This window comes from Taudactylus pleione, unplaced genomic scaffold, assembly GCF_031769625.1.
Source record: "Taudactylus pleione unplaced genomic scaffold, aTauple2 ptg000040l, whole genome shotgun sequence".
Taxonomy (NCBI): Eukaryota; Metazoa; Chordata; class Amphibia; order Anura; family Myobatrachidae; genus Taudactylus; species Taudactylus pleione.
The window spans coordinates 2,631,280-2,651,270 of NW_028284442.1; the positions used below are offsets into that span (position 1 = coordinate 2,631,280).

At 44.5% G+C, this 19,991-nt stretch overlaps 1 protein-coding gene across 1 annotated transcript in view; it reads left to right on the top strand.

Annotated features, from left to right (window-relative positions):
- The first annotated feature begins 2,682 nt into the window (after positions 1-2,682).
- CFAP54 (cilia and flagella associated protein 54) overlaps positions 2,683-19,991 on the top strand; it is a 399,494-nt gene continuing 382,185 nt past the window's right edge. The window contains exons 1-4 of the mRNA XM_088453676.1: positions 2,683-2,837; positions 10,419-10,524; positions 13,050-13,193; positions 15,423-15,594. Coding sequence (XP_088309802.1) covers positions 2,683-2,837; positions 10,419-10,524; positions 13,050-13,193; positions 15,423-15,594 — 577 coding nt within the window. The remainder of the gene's footprint in view (positions 2,838-10,418; positions 10,525-13,049; positions 13,194-15,422; positions 15,595-19,991) is intronic.

Below are 19,991 nucleotides of genomic sequence, written 5' to 3' on the forward strand. Positions count from 1 at the left end.
CACACTGAGGGCACAGCGGTCACATCTCTGTAATCAGTGGTGGTTCCAGGCACGGGCAAGCCGGTCCTTCCCCCGGAGCGCCATTGTCTGAAGGGCGGCGTTTGCAGTGGCAGCTGGGAAAGGAAAATCCCACCCTCCACCCGATGTTAGTGTAAGAGATATATGCCCATGGGGAGGGAGCAGGGAGGCAGCACAGGACAGCGCTGGGCGCTCCAAAACCTAGCGCCGGCCCTGGCTGTAATGATTTCCCTGGTAGCGGCTTCTTTTACTGGCTTACAGGGGGAATCGGCTCCAGCTGTGAGGAGCAGCGCCGGGTGTATACAGGACCAGCCGCCGGATGGGGGGAGGGGGGCACCGGGCGGGCTGATCACTGTGCCAGGCAGTGATCAGCAGATACAGGGGGAGGATCTGAATATGTAGAGGGGCCGGCAAGTCCCTCTGAGACTGACAACTGTAGGAAGATTATCTTCCTACAGCCACCCACAGGGCGTTCCTGACTGGTCGCAAGTCAGTAAAGCATAATTTACAATGTTTCCTCTCACACACACCGGTTTTTCAGGGCTTGTACCCGCCTACAACTCCATCTGCTGTTGCTGTGCATGCCTACTACACTAAGGCCCTGATTCAGACCCGCTCGCAAGTGGGTCGATGTTCTGCACTGAGCATGCGCACGACGGAGGGAGCTCCGTCGTGCGCATGCGCCAGACGCGACGAGCGAAGGACTTTCCTTCGCTCGTTGTGTCTGATCAAAGGGGGCATGCTGTCGATGTTGATTGACAGCACGCCCCCTTTGGTGGGCGTGCCTCCCTGACGGGAGCGTTCCTATGGGAACGCCTCCCGTCAGAAGCCGGCCCACTGACATCACTAGTGATGTCAGTGGGAGTGATTTTGGCTCTGATAGAGCCAAAATCACTCCGGGCCTTGCGGTTGAAAACCTCAACCGCAGGCTCCAGCTCGCAGTTTCGATGGTCGCGATGGTCAAGACCATCGCGGCCATCAAACTGCACGCTCGTATAGGCTGTGGGTGGTGACCCACAGCTATACGAGCGTCCAGGAGGACGCTCCATAGTTATGGAGGCCGGCCCTCATTCAGAGCGTGCGCTCTGCTCAGAGCGTACGGCTCTGAATGAGGGCCTAAGATAACTAACCACAACATTAAAAACAACTCTAAGCCGTTGCATGTGAAAGGAACTGATTCTCCTGGCAAAAAAAGTCTGGCTTTAGACAGTTTTTTTTGCTTGCCAGTGAGAAATAACCCTATGGGCTACACTGCATATTTTTTTCGGGAGGGTTCCGTAGGATACACATCTATTAATAAATGGTAAAGACTAGTTCCACGGTTGCTGCTATTTCCTATGTGGCTAAAGGACCTCTGGGTCTCATTCAGACCCGCTCGCGAGCGCAGGACGCTCGCAAGTGGGTCGATGTTACCCAAATGCGCATGTGCATGACGGAGGGAGCTCCGTCGTGCGCATGCGTGAGACCCGGCTAGCGACAGCCAAGCTGTCGCTCCAGGTCTCGCCCCCTTTGGTGGGCGTGCCTGCCAGACGAAGGCGTTCCCATGGGAACGCCTACCGTCTTGGTCCGGCCCCACTGACATCACAAGTGATGTCAGTGGGAGTGATTTTGGCTCTGACAGGGCTTGCGGCAGCGAGACCCTACCGCAGGGTCTCGTCGCAAGCCCGATGGTCTTGACCATCATCATGGACGCTCGCATAAGCTGTGGGTGGTAACCCACAGCTATGCGAGCGTCCAAAAGGCCGCTCCAAATTTAAATAGGACGGCCCTGATTCAGAGCGAGCGCTCTTGTCAGAGCGTCCGGCTCTGAATCAGGGCCTCTGTGACGTATCCACCACGTGACCGCTGCAGGAGGCTGGACCGTTCCTGCGTTACCATCCACTAGGGCATAGGGGTGGAACAAATATTTGTGGCGAGCGCAGCGAGCCACCGTGCCTGAAGCGTGGAGAGTGTAGCGAGCCCGCGAGGGGACACTTTTGGTCCCCCGTTAGCATCCCCGCCCCTCCTCCTTTTAGGCCGGGTCACGTGGGTGTGACGTCACAGGTCCATCAGCGCTCTATAGACTAGACCTAACCCTAGTTCCACTTCAGTTATTGTATGTGGAAGTGACATGCACCGAGGGCAGAAGTGTAGTTTCCTGCCCACACAGTGCACCAAAATAAGAAAGTTAACCACTCGCCATGCTTCGGGCATAGTGGCTCGCTACGCTCGCCACATGGTTATATCCCCTCTCTATGCCCACTTTGATTGTAGGAAATGACGTTGAACACTGCTGATGACGTCATGATCAATCTACGGAAGGGGATCTAGCTGTTACCATTAATATATATGCCCCAGAGTAATGAAAGCATCCATGTGCCAGAGGTCATCATCAGCATTATTTGCCTATATCAGCACAACGTAACAGAAGTAAGAGACACCATGCCTAACTAGCTCATACACAAATGATTAGACTCATCCACCATACATCATATATAGATGTTATAATACAAACATAAACCCCTTGCACTGAGATAAACAGCAGCACTCTGGCGTATGACGTCAGTACGTCTCCCAGTCCCAGCATGCTGCCGTGTGCGGGGTTGCCAGGAATACGGTTACCTAGTAACAGTGGCTGGTGTTGTTTACATACCTGGACATTTTGCACGCTGTGGAGAGGGAAACATGGAGCCGCTGCCGGCTACTTTCTACGGAGCCATAGATCACAGGAACCCGGTGATCGCCACATTTGAGAATGAAATTAAACAGTTTCTCGGTTTTATTAGGAAGCTGCAGCGAGCGCCTCCTGGAGACGGCCACCAGCAGGAGCACCGGCGGGGGTAACATGCTCAGGGTGCTGTAGCTCTGAGGGGCATGATACAGAATAAATATTATTACCTACTACCAATGCAATGCAATGTGAATGTTGGTGCTTAAGTTATCGGTGCATGTACAAGTTATACAAGGGTTATACAAGGGAGGATTATGTGTTGGCCAACCAGTGACACATGACTATAATACTTTGCCTTCCATAGTGTTCCCTCTTTTACACTTACTTTTCTACATAATTCTCCGACTTCTCCACATCCTTTATATGCATATAGCTCCTGAAGTTTAAACTTATGAGTTTTAATGAGAAATGCTTTAAATATTTAATGAGGAAAAGGTGTCTCGATACATATGCCATTTATTTTGTATGTGCATATAGAAACCATATTTATATTTTAAAGAAATGTATGAGTCCAGGAAATACAATTGGTTAACTGGTTAATTTTACTATTTGTAAATTCCTAAAGGAGAGGTATGTTCTGTGTATACATGTATCAGCATTGTGTTACTGCTGTAGGAGTATTCAAATCGAGTTTTAGGGGCAATTATGTGAGTTTTGCACCTTTTTATTAAAATGTCACCACATATTTTTGTAGACATCACTTAGGGGTCTATTTACTACTCAGTGTTAGGAGACAGAGTGAAAAGTGATAAGGAACCAGCCAATCAGCTCCCAACTGTCATCTCACAGGCTGTATTTGAAAAATGACAGTTGGGAGCTAATTGGCTGGCACCTTATCACTTTATTATCACTTTTCACTCTGTCTCCTAACACTGCTTAGTAACTAGACCCCTTAGTGTTTTTGCACCCATTTAAGGATTAGATGGCTATACACCCATGGCCAAAAGTTTTGAGAATGACACAAGTATTGGTTTTCACAAAGTTTGCTGCTTCAGTGTTTTTAGACCTTTTTGTCAGATGTTACTATGGTATACTGAAGTCAAATTACAAGCATTTCATAATTGTCAAAGGCTTTTATTGACAATTACATTACGTTTATGCAAAGAGTCAATATTTGCAGTGTTGACCCTTCTTTTTCAAGACCTCTGCAATTCGCCCTGGCATGCTGTTAATCAACTTCTGGGCCACATACTGACTGATGGCCGCCCATTCTTGCCTAATCAATGCTTGGGGTTTGTCAGAATTTGTGGGTTTTTGTTTGTCCGCCCGCCTCTTGTTGTTCTCAATGGGATTAAGGTCTGGGGAGTATCCTGGCCATGGACCCAAAATTTCAATGTTTTGTTCCCCGAGCCACTTAGTTATCACTTTTGCCTTATGGCAAGGTGTTCCATCATGCTGGAAAAGGCATTGTTCATCACCAAATTGTTCTTGGCTGGTTGGGAGACGTTGCTCTTGGAGGATGTTTTGGTACCGTTCTTTATTCATGGCTGTGTACTTAAGCAAAATTGTGAGTGAGCCAACTCCCTTGGCTGAGAAGTAACCCCACACATGAATGGTCTCAAAATGCTTTACTGTTGGCATGACACAGGACGAAGACTTTTGGAGGATGGCCTAGTGTCAAGAAGGGCAGCAAAGAAGCCACTTCTCTCCAAGAAAAACGTCAGGGACAGACTGATTTTCTTCAAAAGGTACAGGGATTGGCCTGCTGAGGACTGGAGTAAAGTTATTTTCTCTGATGAATCCCCTTTCAAATTGTTGGTGAGATTGTGGAAAGGTGAGTGCTACCATCAGTACCATCAGTCCTGAGTAATGCCAACAGTAAAGCATCCTGAGACCATTCTTGTGTGGGGTTGCTTCTCAGCCAAGAGAGTGAAAATAAATTATTCTCTCAATGACCAAGCAATTTTATAGGATAATCTGGGAATATATCATAAATAACCCCTTTCCTGAAAAATCTTTACCTATGTTCTGGCATTCTGCATGTTTTGGCAGCTCCTAAGATTTCTAGCCCTTTCTCCTTGCTCCCACTGGTAGCCTTATATGGGTGTTGAACGCACTGTATATAAAAAAGTCTGAGTGAGGAGAATGCACTAGATATCTATAAATCCAAGAGTTTGGTATGGGAGCATGTCTTCTGCTTCACCATGGTTTTCTCTAAACCACAAAGGTGCTTAGGGGAATGGAAACCCAAAAGTCACCTTGCTGTTATGTGGACAGAATCCACTACAACACCTAAAAGTCAATGGAAAAAAAACCAAAGACTGATGGCAAGGGAGAAAATATAAATACAATAAATAGTTCCTTGTATATAGCCCTAGCCTTCATCTAAGAGATAAAAAAATGTCATGCCCTGCCAGAGGTCTATGGCAAAAAACCTCAGTGTGGTGCAGAGTACCTTACTTACTTATCGTATGGAGGCCGCCACTTCTCCAGTGACTTTTCAGGCAGCCCTGCATAACCTTTCCTGGGGAACATGACATCTCTGTCTTCTGCTGCTTGTTCTCTGGACTGTCCATGATCGAAGGGCTTGCTTGTACTGTACTAAACTTGATCATAGCCAAAGGACTGAGAAGAAAGTGTTTTTGAGCACTAACTTTTGATACTCTGCCTCTATTAAAAAAATACTGGGGTTTGCAAAATTGAGGAGAGAGCAGGTGTCCCACCTCATTCATAATGACCCAAGCAACCTTGGTGTATTAAGACACCTCCCAGAATGACCCATTCCAGGAGGGACAATGCTCTGTTCCTGGACTTCCCTCTTAATGTATGATTCCCATCACCTGTGTTGAAACATCTTTCTTATTAATTAACTAGTTCAACACATATGACAGCAATCATAAATTAGGTGGGAAGTCCAGGAACAGAGTTTCTGTCCCTCCTGGAATGGGACATGTTGGGAGGTAAGTATAAAGTGGCTCACTTTCTCTGAATTTCCTGAAGGCACATCTTGTTAAACAAAGTTCAATTATGACCTGGTTATTTGATGCTTTGTGTGAAATTAAGAATATACTTATTACCAGATCCTTCAACATGACTAAATGTTCTGCTCTGAAATATAACACTTATTTTCCTATTGCTGTTTACTAATTGTACATAATTAATGGGAAAGGTGTTTTCTAGTAAGTAAGTCAGCTCAGGTGTCTGTATAAGAAAATTAAGTGGAAAGTTTTCGGGCATAATATTTTGTACTGTGTACAAGAGGTCATTGTGGAGAGTGAAAGCTTTTTATTGTTAAAATAGTAGAAAATAGATCTGTCCATGCACAGTTTCATTTCTGTGTTATGTTTACTATCTGTATTTGTTGATGAAACTTGTGATGTTTATTGTTATACTTTTATTACTATTTTGTACATACATTGCTTTTTCAAACAACTATTTTGCTATGTTATCAATTCATTTCTAAATTACTTTTATTTAGATTTGAAGAACAAATATAAACTTGTCAAATAGTGTAGTATGGTAATACAGTAATAACCAGTATTAATTGAATAATACCCCTTTTACACTAAAGTCCCGGGTCTGACCAGGTATTTGTAACCTGGTTCCAAACCGGGACAGACCCTCTTCAGACCGAGGAGCCGTTCACACAGCACACGGGTCATCTCCAAGCGCTGGTAAATCCGGAACTCCCCATGTTTTTAAACGGGATCAGGGTCGGATGACCTGGGTCAGTGGCGTAACTTTATCCCAGGTGCCCGGAGGCAAGATAAATTTTGGTGCCACCCCCAAATTAAATTTACCACCCTCCTAGCACCTATGCCAGCCCCAGCTGCCGCCACCTCCCTATGCAGTTCCATTTATACAGTTCCCCCAGTAGTGGTCCCCCTATGCAGTGCCCTCAGTAGAGGTCCACATATGTAGTGCCCCCCAGTAATAGTCCGGCTATGCAGTACATCCAGTAGTGGTCCCCCTATGCAGTGCCCCCAGTAGTAAGGTCCCCTGTAGTGCCCCAGTAGTAAGGGCCCCTTGAAATGCCCCCAGTATTAAGGGCCCCTGTAGTGCCCACAATTGTAGTGCTCTCAATTGTGCCCCCGGTAGTAAGGCCCCTGTAGTGCCCCCAATAGCAAGGCCCCTGTAGTGCCCCCATATGATGCTCCCAGTACTCCCATATGATGCCTGAGTAGTAATGCCGCTGTAGTTCCCCCATATGATGCCCCCAGTAGTGTGCCCCCTGTAGTGCCCCCAGTCGTAAGCCCCCTGTAGTGCCACTAGTAAGCCCCCTGTAATGCCCCCCTGTAATGCCCTCAGTAGTAAGCACCCTGTTATGCCCCCAGTTGTAAGCCCTCTATAGTGCTACTAGTAAGCCCTCTGTAGTGCCCCCCGTGATGCCCAGTAGTGCCACTAGTAAGCCTCCTGTAGTGCTACTAGTAAGCCCCCTGTAGTGCTCCTTAAAAGCCCCCTGTAGTGCCCCCCCATAATGCCCACAGTAATGCCACTAGTAAGCTCCCTGTAGTGCCCCCCCGTAATGCCCCAGTAGTGCCACTAGTAAGCCACCTGTAGTGCCCCCAGTAGTAAGCCCCCTCTAGTGAGCCACCTGCGTGCACACATACAAAAAAAACAACAATAATACTTTCCTTGAACCCCACTCCAGTGCTGCTGCCGTCGTTCCCCGGCGCCCGCTCCTCGGAACTATGGGAATGACGTCACTCCCATAGTGCACTGCGCAACCCCGAAGACGGAGCTCAGGAGTGAGCTCCATCCTCCGGCTGCTTCTGGCGCCGGGGGGAGGGAGGAAAGAAGGAGCGGGCGCCCGCTGGTAACACACTCAGCGGGCGCACGGCAAATGGAAGGTGAAGGGGGTGCGTCCGCACCCCCTGCACCCTCCGTAGTTACGCCACTGGAGGTGGAGCACCGATCAGCGGCGCTCCTTCTCCATGCAGTGCTCGGTGACAATGGAACCAGGTGCCCCCTTCAGGGCTGGCTCCCGGCGACAAATAACTCCATTGTCTCCAGGAGTTCTGCCACGGACCTGGGTTACCCGTTCACACTGCAGGGTTACATGGGTCATTCCCGTGTTAAACCCTGCAAGCTACCCGGGTTGGATTGCTGGGACACTCGACCTGGGAATCCAACCCTGGCCCCTTTAACACCTAGCAGCTACCTGAGTTAACGCGACAATAACCCAAGTTTTAGCTGCAGTGTAAAAGTGATATAACAGACTGATATCTTTTACTCACTTTATGGATAGTTCACTTTTGAGAGATATCCATTAAGTCCCCTTCACCAATGTAATGCTGGCCATACACTGCATGATCATGCATCAGACCAGCCAACAGGGACAAGGGAGGAGATGACTGCCCAGTAGTTGGAGCACCTCCATACACTACATGATTATGGGGGTGATATCTATTCACAGCCAAAAGTTACAAGTAGTTGAACGGGTTGGGTACAGGATGCCGGCGCTCAGGATCCCGGCAGTCAGAATCCTGATGCTGGCATCCCGACAGGGTTAGTATACCGACACCTGTTGGTAAGTATCCTAACCCTGCCCCCTAAACCTCCCTCCCCGCAGCTTAAACCTAACCTCCCCCCCACAGCCTTATCCTAACCGTCCCCCTGCAGCCTTACCCTAACTCTCCCCCTAGTGCCTAACCCTAACCCTCCCCGTATTGCCTAACCCTAATTCTAACCCTCCCACTAAACCCAATACTTACTGTCGAGATGCTGGTGCCGGGATTCTGACTGGTGGTTGGATTGCAACGCTGGCATTCTGAGCGCTGGCATCCCAACCGCTGGGATCTCAACTGTATCCCAGTTGAACAAGGTCGGGTGGATTGGGCAGATCCACCCGGCCAAACCAAATGATCCAGGCCATTTTTCTGATGTTTTAAGTCTGTGAATGATCGTCTTTCGGTACCATACATTGATTGATAATCATACAAACCAGTTGTTTGGTCAGCTGGTTTGTTCGATTATCATGCAGTGTATGGCCAACATAAGTGTTACAAGTTGGGTTTTTCTATGGGAAGACTAATGATACTAACTTTTGTTATTTGTGAAGTGAGAACTGCCACATTACTCTTTCTATACATGCATAGATTAAATCTAATTAGGTAATATTACTTATAAATATAGTGTCAACACATTATGCAGTGCTTCACAAAGAATGTTTAATCATTCACATCAGTCCCAGTGGAGTTTATTATCGAATTACTCATCCACACACACACGTGTTAATGTAATCAGAAGCCAATTAAACTGCCATTATGTTTTTGGATATGCAAGCAAAGGAAGAACTTACAAATGCCACCAAGATAGTGTTTTGCCTTTAAAAAAACCATCAGCATTGAATTATTCATTATAATTATAGGGCATGCCGAAACAGAAATACTACTGAGAAAAAAATATAAACGTCTTAGCAGGAAGAACATAAAATAATGCATTCTAATGAATGCAATAAGAATTATGGAAAGTAGTGGTAGAGGATGCTACAACACTGTGTCAATTTGTTTAAATATATGGAGAAGGAACAATCCTAAGCAAATATCCTCATGTTCTGGACATTATGAGGTTTATTTACTAAGTGTTGGATTCTAAAACCTGATGCTTCCAATCATGTTTATGCCTGATATTTGAAAGGGCAATGGTTTTACTGGCAAAACACGGCTAGTAAAAGCGTTGCTCTTTTACATTTCGGGCATAAACATGATCTGAAGCGTTGGCTTTTTGAACCTGATGCTTGGTTAATAAACCCCTCTGCGTCTACATTGTGACTCTTGACATTCACAATGTTGACGTTTTAATGTGTCAGTGCTGACATTGTAGATGTCGACATGTTATCTTTCGACATTCAAAACATGTCGAAATCCTGAATGTTGATAATGAGAACATGTCAAAATTTTGATTGTAGACACTCTGAATATTGGCATCCTGACTGGAACCCATATGGTGCCCTTCCAGATCTGCTATGGCCCAGGGAGGATATGATTAGTCCTGCTGGCAGCATGCTGTTGGTAGACCGCACAATGCCTATATGAAAAAGGCTGCCTCAGCAGGAGTGAGGAGACTCCCCCATATCTGCAGGTGACTGGAAATTAACCTGCTACTGCTGGGGTAGTCTCTCTTCATACCATCAGGAGCAAGGATGGTTTCTTCTTTGGAGTGGATCTCCTGACCTCTTAGAAGTAATTCCAGGTCTTTCTATTTGTGTAATGCAGGAATTCAGTAACAAAATAATGACATTATGTGAAATCTCTACATCAGAATTTATTTTGAAGTTCTGCATGTCTTCTGGTTATTACTATTACCAGTTATTTATATATTTATATAGTGCACACATATTCCACAGCACTTTACAGAGAATATTTGGTCATTCACATCAGTCCCTGCCCTAGTAGAGCTTACAGTCTATATTCCCTACAACATGTGCATGTAACACACATAGACACTAGGGTTAATTTTTGTTGGGAGCCAATTAACCTACCAGTATATTTTTGGAGTGTGGGAGGAAACCGGTGTACCCTGAGGAAACCCATGCAAGCACAGGGAGAATACCATGGTGGGAATTGAACCCACAACCTCAGTGCTATGAGGCAGTAATGCTAACCATTACACCATCTGTGCTGAAAACACGTGTGGAAACTGTTTTTTTTTTTTTTTGCTATATTTGAACATTTGCAGTGTTATTTTTCATTATAGGAAGATACTGTTCACATGCTTTCAGTTTCACATACCTTTGTCATCTCTCTAGATCCAGCACTTTGTTTCATATATGGGTCAAGTATAAACCTCGGCTGCCAACCTGGTATTACCAAGAAAAGCTTCTTAAGGTTGGAGATAGCCTTGTTCACATCAATGTAAGTCAAGGTTATTCATGTACAAAGCAGGACTATTAGGTTCATTTATTTGTTGTTGCTTCTTTGCATAGTGTTCCAGTATTGCTGTAAATGTTTTACTTTATTGTCTAACTGGCATTAGTGAATAAATCTCAAAAATCTTTGTCTAGCAGCTGATGATCATGAAATGCATGCTGTAATTATCAATGGGAATGAATCATTCCATGGACAGTGAGCCATTCTAAGAACTATTATTATCACTAATATATTCATTTATAGAGTGCCACAAAGTTCTGCAGTGCCGCACAGAGCTATAGTACACTGCACATAGTTACATCAATAATAAATTGAAGTATAAAACAGGTATAATTGCAGAAGATAATTACAGGGATAGCTAGTGTATAAGTAGGGTAACATCATGCAGTTATAATTTACAGAAAGCAATACAGGAATATCAAGAGAGCGAAAGAAAGGTGGCAAACCACATTGGTTAGTAATCAAGGGGGGAGGAGAGGAAACAAGAGGATGGAGGGCCCTGCTCATAAGAGGTCACATTCTAAACTGGAGAGGTTGAAGTCATGGTACAAGGGGGTGACACAAATTGGTTAGGAATGTGGTATGGGATCAGGTGCAGACATAGTATGCTTTATTAAATTAAGTTTTGAGTTAAGTATTGAAGGCTGGCAGAGAACAATCCATAGATGGGTAGGAGGGAATGATAGGTGATTATCAGAGTGGAGGAGATGCAGCTGTCACAGTCCAATAGGTGAAGGGAGGTGAGGTTAGAGATGTAGGTGGGAGAGGAGGGGAAATTAGCTGAAATTAATAATTTTGTTCACTTCCATGACTTACTTCATTTCATGGAGATAAAATATGAGATGGCACAGGTTGAGTCTCCCATATCCAAATATTCCGAAATAATAATGAAACCTTTGCTTTTTGATGGTTCAATGTACATAAACCTCGTTTAAACACAAGCACAAAATTATAAAAAATATTGTATACAATTACCTTCAGGCTTTGTGTATATGAAACAAATGAATTTCATGTATGTACAAAAACTTTGTTTGAGCCACAAAATTATTTAAAATATTGTATAAAATTACCTGCAGGCTGTGTGTATAAGGTGTATATAATACATAAATGCATTCTGTGTTTAGATTTGGGTCCCATTCCCAAGATATCTCACTATGGTATGCAATTATTCCACAATACGGAATATTCCGATATCCATAATACCCCTGGTCCCAAGCATTTTGGATATGGGAGACTCAACCTGTACATTATTTGATGCTAACAAGACAGGAAATTTCCCCTTCATCAAGTAGCCACTTTTGCTTGTTATTTTTGCCTCCTCATTTCTTAAAAAAAAATATATTTTTTTTGTGCATGAAATTAATTACTGGATGGTCCATATATTACTAATTCATAGTGATATTAGGTGGCGTCCAATGCCCTTTAAGGGGACTGTCGGTAATAAATTAAATTTAAAAGCATAGTAGGAGTTACCATGGATAAAGAGTAGTCACATAAATCATTCACGCATTTGTGTCTGTTAACACATTGCAGATTAACTTCATAATACAGAGTATTTCTTTTTTTTAACCTCTTTATTTAGAGTAGTTGACAGAAGAGACAATATATCAAGGAACCAGCGTCATAACTAGAACTTTGTGGGCCCCATAGCAAAATTGTTAATGGGCCCCCCAACTCAGGTCTCAACTAGTGTATACAAACATATAAATGTATATATATACTGTGTGTGTATATATACATATATATATATATATATATATATATGTGTGTATATATATATATATATATATATATATATATACACACAAGTCCAGGGAATAATAAAATAAAATCATCACATGATATTGTATCTAGTAGTGTGGGGTAACTAGTAAGAGAGAGGTCAACCCACCTATGATTTGGAGTCTTACAAAATCATATGACGGGGCCACTTGTCTCCTCGAGCAGCAGTAGCTGTTTGTAACTGGCAGCATCCTCTCGCTACTCTCTGGCTGCTGCGGCCATTGCTGTTCCGTCCTTAGCTCATTTTCATACTAGAGTAGACGGGCGCGATGATGTCACCTCATGCTGTGTGCGTTCCCGCTGACGGCGCTGAGCAGCCTGAACGTCTGATCTTCTGAGACTGATCACATAGCCACGCAGATTTACAAAAAAAACCAAAACAGCAGCAACGGTGATTGTAATGGGTGGTCCGGTGCACACCCGAACCACCCCGTAATTTCGCCTATGGGTGCAGGGGTTGCTTGCTGGGCCGGGTCCGATAGCAAGCGCACCCTTTGCACCCTCTATAATTACGCCACTGCAAGGAACAAATCCATAGCAATACAGAGTATTTCATTGGATACTTTATTTTTACACCTTTGCTTGTCTACAGTCTGAGACTTTATTAATTATTTATTCTACAACATTGTCAAAAATCATGGCTCATGCAGCAAGTTGATTCCCTTGTCGTTGATAAACCGTTACAGTTGTTTTATTAGGCAGTATCTGATTTCGCATTATTTTTTCAGGAACATAAATTGGCACTTTTCCAGTGCTATGAGCGGTACCTCGAACAGTTTTGCTCAGTGGACATTGATGACATTATAGATGTGGACCAATTTAAATCTACGTTTTTTCCAAGTGGAACAAATGATAAAAAAGCTGCTCTAACGGTATGCTTATATTTTCATTACATGCACATTTCAGTAAGTTTAATTTATTTTAACTAAAAGAGAATAATTGTTTCAATTCTGGGCCTTATTTATCAATGAGTTTTATCATTCACAACTAGTGATAATACTTGTTGCATATGATAATGGTGCTCCAGCCAATCCGCTCCCAACTATCATCTGTTTGAAAAATGACAGTTGGGAGCTGATTGGCTGGAGCACCTTTTATCATACGCAACGAGTTTTATCACTCAATTGAATCCTAAGGGAAGCCATCGGACCCTTTCCGACACGCATTTGCGGTTAATTGAAGCTGTCCCTCAGACTTCTAACCCATATTTTGTTTCACTGTATTGGACACTAAGACCTAGAGTTGTAATTAAAATATGAAAAACAAAAGAAGAACGCCAAAGTTTTTTATTTCCACAGGACAATTTTTGCATCGATGCATTAGATGCCTAATTGCTACTACTAGCACAATAAAAGTAAAATTCAAATTGGTATACAAATATGAAATACTCTTTGGGGGGAATTCAGTTGTTTTATTGTGGGCGCTCTTAGTAAGGGGCTCCCGACAGAGCAATTCAATTGTTTCTCCAAATGGGTGATGTCTGGTGTGCTGCATTTTCTTAATTCTCTGCTGTGTGTATTTTTCCAAGATTAACACTTTGAAGCTTAGGCTACTCCGAAATTACGTTTTATTTTGTGTATATGCTCCACATTGATAGAGCTTATACTGCACTGACATTTCTGATTTGTTACAAGAAAAGCATGTAAAAATTTTTTTTTTTAATTGTGATTTAAATTATGTTTAAAAGTATGTTGTATGTAATATCAGATTATGTTACTAGATAGTTTCACAAATGTGTCCCTATGTGTTTTCAATTTGAAATTTGACATTTTGAAAATTATATAAAAGAAAAAAACAAAACTGCAATGAAAATAAATAGAAAATAAAATCTAAATAGAAAACAACAACAAATGAACAGCGACAATAAAAATACCATATTTTATGTACAGGATTATTCAGATTTATATACAAACATAGTCAGAAAGGTCGATTACAGATATAGGCTTCTTTTAGTTTTGGAAAGCATGGTCCACCAGGTTCGGTATATTATGTGGACATTCATGAGAATGAGAATATTCTGTGGACATGAGAATGTCGAAATGGTCGTTATGTTGACACTGAACATTTCAACATGCTTGTTCTGTCGACATTGACCATGTTAACATTCAGCATGTTGACAGTGATGAAATGTCAAAACGAATGAAATGTTGACATGGTCAGAATGTTTGTTTTTTACTGTGAGTATATTCCTAAATAAACACGGTAATCAAAGTAATTCTAGCCCTAAGACTTATGCAAATGTTGACACTCTGACAATGCTGACTTTTCATATGGTGACATTTTACAAGCGATGTTGTCATTTTAACCATGTCGACATAATAAATGTTGACATTATTAATACCGACTTCATGACTGCATCCTGGACCACCCATAAGGGTGCGTTTTTTGTCTTGCAGTGTAAATAAAACCTTCTTTGTTAAGCTGGCCACACATCTAAAGATTATCTGTCCAACCAGCCAACTAGTTGATTGGTTGGAATGAAAATCTGGTAAGGAATACAAACAGCAATTTGCTCCCAAACGCTGGAAAATGGACCAAAACTGTTGTTTAAATAAATAGTTTAGATCACAGGTTCTCAAACTCGGTCCTCAGGACCCCAAACAGTGCATGTTTTCCAGGTCTCCTCACAGAATCGCAAGTGAAATAATTGGCTCCAACTATGGATCTTTTAAAATGTGTCAGTGAGTAATGAATACACCTGTGCACCTGATGAGTGACCTGCAAAACATGAACTGTGTGGGGTCCTGAGGACCGAGTTTGAGAACCACTGGTTTAGATCAAACATTTAACAAACTTGTCTGTTTTCTGGCATTTAGGAGCAAATTGCTGATCATCAGTTATTCCCATACGTTACCAGATTTTCATTCCAACCAATCAACAAGTTGGCTGGTTGGATGTAAGTTGATCTAGTGTGTGGCCAGCTTTAAGAAGCTCAAGAATATCCAGAGATTTTCTACATTTCCAAAATTGTGTACCAAGACAGCATGTACCAACTAGGTCCTTGATTTTTAATATAACAAATAGAATTTTGTAACACTTGAAATTTTATTTAGTTTACATATGTTCCTTAATACCTCACATATAATTTCCTTACATTTCAGTTCCATGCCCTGCAAGGAAGATGTATTTGTATTTATCAGTTGGTAAAGACCAGTGATGCCAATCTCCGGAATGAAGAATCAGTGAAGAAGTGCCTGAAAATACTAGCTTTCCTTCAGCTCATCATGCAGGTTGTCCTACCACAGGAACATCTCTGCTGGTTGATATTCAATGGTATGTGCCTCCTCGTAGGTCCATTATGAACATCTTGTCAGGTGTTACCAAATTTGTTGTGGGTTTAAAGCAGACAATGCATTCTATTGAGATATAATGGTATATGCAGCAACAAAGTGCAGTGTAAAGTTTCCAAGGCAGTAAAAGAGAAAATTGGATTGTATTTAATTGTATGTAAATGTCTGCCTCATTGTTTTATCTAGTTCCCAACATACTGTAGATGCACTCCCACATTCCATTTCTGGAAACTGCCCTATGATTTCCATGTCCAGATGAATACGGCATGGAAAGGAATGTAAAAAAGGTCACTACTTTTACTTTTGTATTGTCCCTTTTTTAGTGTATGTTTCCCTTAAAGTAATGCTCATTCAAGCTTAATTTATATGTTACATTAATCATGAAATGTGAGACATTTTGCCTACCCCATTGAAGTTCACATTCTGCCTTGCTAACAGATGTACTTTCAGTATAAATAGGTGCATGGTGTTCATGAGTTCCATTTGCACGGAAAGATCAAATTTTTGCTCTTACATCATTTTTCAAAGGTCCATTTACTTTTCAAAATAATACCCTTCTGGACTTTGTTGAAACAGTTTTTTTTTTTTAAATACCCCTCTACATCCAGTCTACCCCTCAATGTCCACCTCCTCCTGAACTCTGCAGACTGAATGGGATATATTTACTAAAGTACAGGTTTTTAGAAATAGAGATATTGCCCATAGCAATCAATCAGATTCTAGCTATTATCTTCTAGAACAGGGGTGGCCAACCCGCTGCTCTCGAGCCGCATGCTGCTCTTTCTTTGTTGTGATGCGGTTCGGACCCCGTGGTGGCTGGAGGACACCATTAAAGGGAGGGGCATGGATATGCCACTGCAGCTGTGAACGCTGCCCTCTGAAGTGATCAGAGACTAAAGAAGCCTCTGATCGCTTCAGAGGTCAGCATTCCCAGTGATGTAGTGACATCATCCGTGATATGAGTATCTTGTACACCTGCTGGATCCAGTTAGATCCAATCAGCGGCAGTGGGAGCCCTGACGTTGTGGAGCTAGCGATGCCCAGCGTGGTCAGGTGAGTACTGGGAGCACTGCATAAGGGGCACAACTACAGGGGGCATTGCATAAGGGGCACTACTACGGGGGCATTGCATAATTGGCACTATTACAGAGGGCATTGCATAAGGGGCACTACTACAGGAAGCACTGCAAAATGGGCACTACAGGGGACATTGCATAAGGGGCACTACTACACGGGTGTGACACAAGGTCATGCTCCTTCAAATATCATAACAAAGGTGTGCGCACAAAAATGGGCATGGCCTTTGGTGCGTGCATGATATCGGCTCTTTGCATCTGACCGGTTGGCCACCCCTCTTCTAAAAGGTGCTAGATAAATGTTAAGTAGAATCTGATTGGTTGCTATGGGTAACATCTCCACTTCTAAAAACTCTCACTTTTGTAAATATACCCCTAGCTCTTAATTCATAAATTTGCTGAAAAAAGTTTTTCTACTTCAGGGTCCATAGGGTATCCGCAGGATACCTTGGGGAATAGGCGATGACGGCAGACATCGGGCACCTCAGAGTAAAAGTTTTCAGCCTCCCAGGATGCACTGGGGTCCCTCTCCTATACCCCGCCCCGAGCCAAGGCAAATCAGTTTCGTAGGTGCCCGGCTCGGAGTCGGATCACCATATTCAGAGGGGGGCTGATACAGCCCCTGAAGTTTATTTTCAAGCAGCTTTGCTGCACAAGATGAGCTGTACAGCATAGATAGTCAGCCAGACGTCTATGCTGTCACTCCTTCATCCCGCCGGACCAGAGCGCCGGTACTGATCTGGGGATGCTGGTGGGTGTCTGGGGTTGAAGCTAGCGGTAACCCTGGAATATCCCTGACTGTGGCCAGATTCAAGGGGGTCAGATAAGCGGCGGGGTCCCGCAGAGGGTTCCTGCCGATTCACAGTCATTTGGTCCTCAGGCAGGGGCTGCAGCAGTGTGGATATGCATCGCGGTCCGGGTCCCCCCCGCATACCTCTCCTCCAATAAGGTCAGAGTGTGCAGTGCTGTTTCCTACCAGGCTCTGGTCTGTGCAGTTGATCACAGTGCTTGTCGTGCAGGTTATTTAATTATTTCTGCATTGTATGTGACTATATGCTAGCGCTGTCTGACTGTACTTTCACTTCTGACTGTCAGCCATTTTACTATCCCCGTTCTTCTGCTAAAGCCCTTGCAGTGCGGTGTTGCAGGGTGTTCATTGCCTCACAGTAAACAAAGTGTTTTTCTGTGTGGGAGCGTTTACTCTCATCATGTCTGGGAGTGAACGTGAATATCCTCTTCAGCTAAAATGTACCACATGTAATGTACTGTTAACGGAGGGAGATGTGAACGCTGAGGGTTTATGCAGGGCATGTTATCTCATATCACGCCCGATTTCTGTGCGCCTGTACAGGAACCACCCTGGGCTTGTTTTGCTAAGGCGCTTACAACCCTTGTGGGCCAGTTGGCGACGCCCCCTGCGTTTCCCCAGATGGGGTTATCGCAGCAGACGGTAGTCTCATCACCCATGCAGGGGTTCCCCAGGCAGTTGATGATACCTCAGGGTCTCTCGGTTTCGCCCCCCCATGTCTCGCAGGAACCTGTGTGGGTGAATTCATTGTCCACTACGGTACAGCACCTGACAGACATTCTACAGGGGGAGTCACCATTGCGGCCTTCTAAGCGGCCTTTATTGTCTCAGACAGCTCAGTATGATGATGATGACATGACGTCTGATGACGGTGAAATTATTGACTTTTCAGACCAAGAGCCCCTTCGTGCAAAAGAGGCGGAGTCTAAATCTAAAGTCTATATACCTGGCCTTATATGGGCAGTCCGTACGGCCTTGGTTATTGAGGATGAGGATCCCCCCGTGGCCAAATCTAAATACGCCTTCTTTAAGGATGTTAAGGGAGATGCCACTGTATTTCCTCTATCTGGTCAGTTAGTGGATCATTTAGAGGAGGCGTGGAAAATTCCGGGTAAGCGGTTCCAGCCTCAAAAACGCTTGGCCTTTGCATACCCATTTGCGGGTAATTATTTTTCCAATTGGGAAACACCTCGACAAGTGGATTCTCATGTCACACACCTAGGCCCTCATTCAGAGGCGGTCGCAAGAAGCGATCGCTCTCTCTGAATGAGGCCGGCTGCTTCTTTTTTTTAATGCGGCTTCCTGGTCGTTAGCTAAGCTGTGGGTTACCACCCACAGCTTAGCAACCGACCAGGGTGATAGTCGCGATGGTCAAGACCATCGCGACCATCGGGGCTTGCGACGAGACCCTAATTTGGGTCTCCGCCTACAAAACGGGGCAAGCTGTCGATCAACATTGACAGCCGGCTCTTTTGTAGTGAGCTCCGGAGCGAGAGAGTTCCTCTCTTGCTCCGGGGCTTGCGCATGCGCAGTGCGGCCACTGTGCGTGTGTAGGGCCTTAACATCGACCCGGTTGCGAGTGCTCAGCGCTTGCGACCGGGTCTGAATGAGACCCCTAGTGAGGAGTGCTACATTGCCCATGCCCTCCATGTCCGCCTTAAAGGATGTTACGGATCGCAAGGTGGAAATATGCCTAAAATCCATTTATTCCTTTGCTGGAGGGGCTTCCAGACCGGCTATGGCCGTGTGCTGCGTGGCCAGAGACATGGAGCAGTGGGCGAATAACTTGGAGGCGTCTCTGGACACTGACTCTTCCCCTAGGCAGATGGAGTTAGTGGGCAATCTCAGAGACTCAGCCACGTATATCAATGAGGCAGCCTTACATATAGGTCTTCTCACTTCCAGAATCTCCTCGGCAACAGTAGTGGCTCGCCGCTCCCTGTGGTTGCGCTCTTGGAAAGCGGATGCAGATTCCAAGAAGGGATTGGAATGCTTGCCCTTTAATGGACAGGTTCTGTTTGGTCCTGATCTGGACAAAATTGTGGCCACGCTGGCAGCAGCTAAATCTGCGTGTTTGCCATCGGCTACAGTCCCATCAGGGTCTGGTACTTCGGCCTTATAGGGCCCAGGGTAAGTCCAAGATGCTGTCCTTTCCCAGACAGTCGGGTAACAGGAAATCTGCCAAGCCAAAGAAGCAGGCTTGGAGTACAAGACATCCTACTCCCAAGTCGGACGATAAGCCTTCAGCCTGACGGGACGAGCCTCCCCTTGGGAGACCCCAGAGTGTGAGGCCGCCTGCTTCAGTTCGCCCAGTGCTGGTACCTGACTACCAAGGACACTTGGGTACAAGAGGTGGCCTCTCGGCGGTATGCCCTCTCCTTCCGGCGAAGGGCTCCCAGACGGTTTTTCAGCACAGGCCTTCCGTCAGATCAGGACAAGGCCCTGGAACTCCAGAAAGCGTTGCACTATGCTCCAGGCTGAAGTTATAGTGCCTGT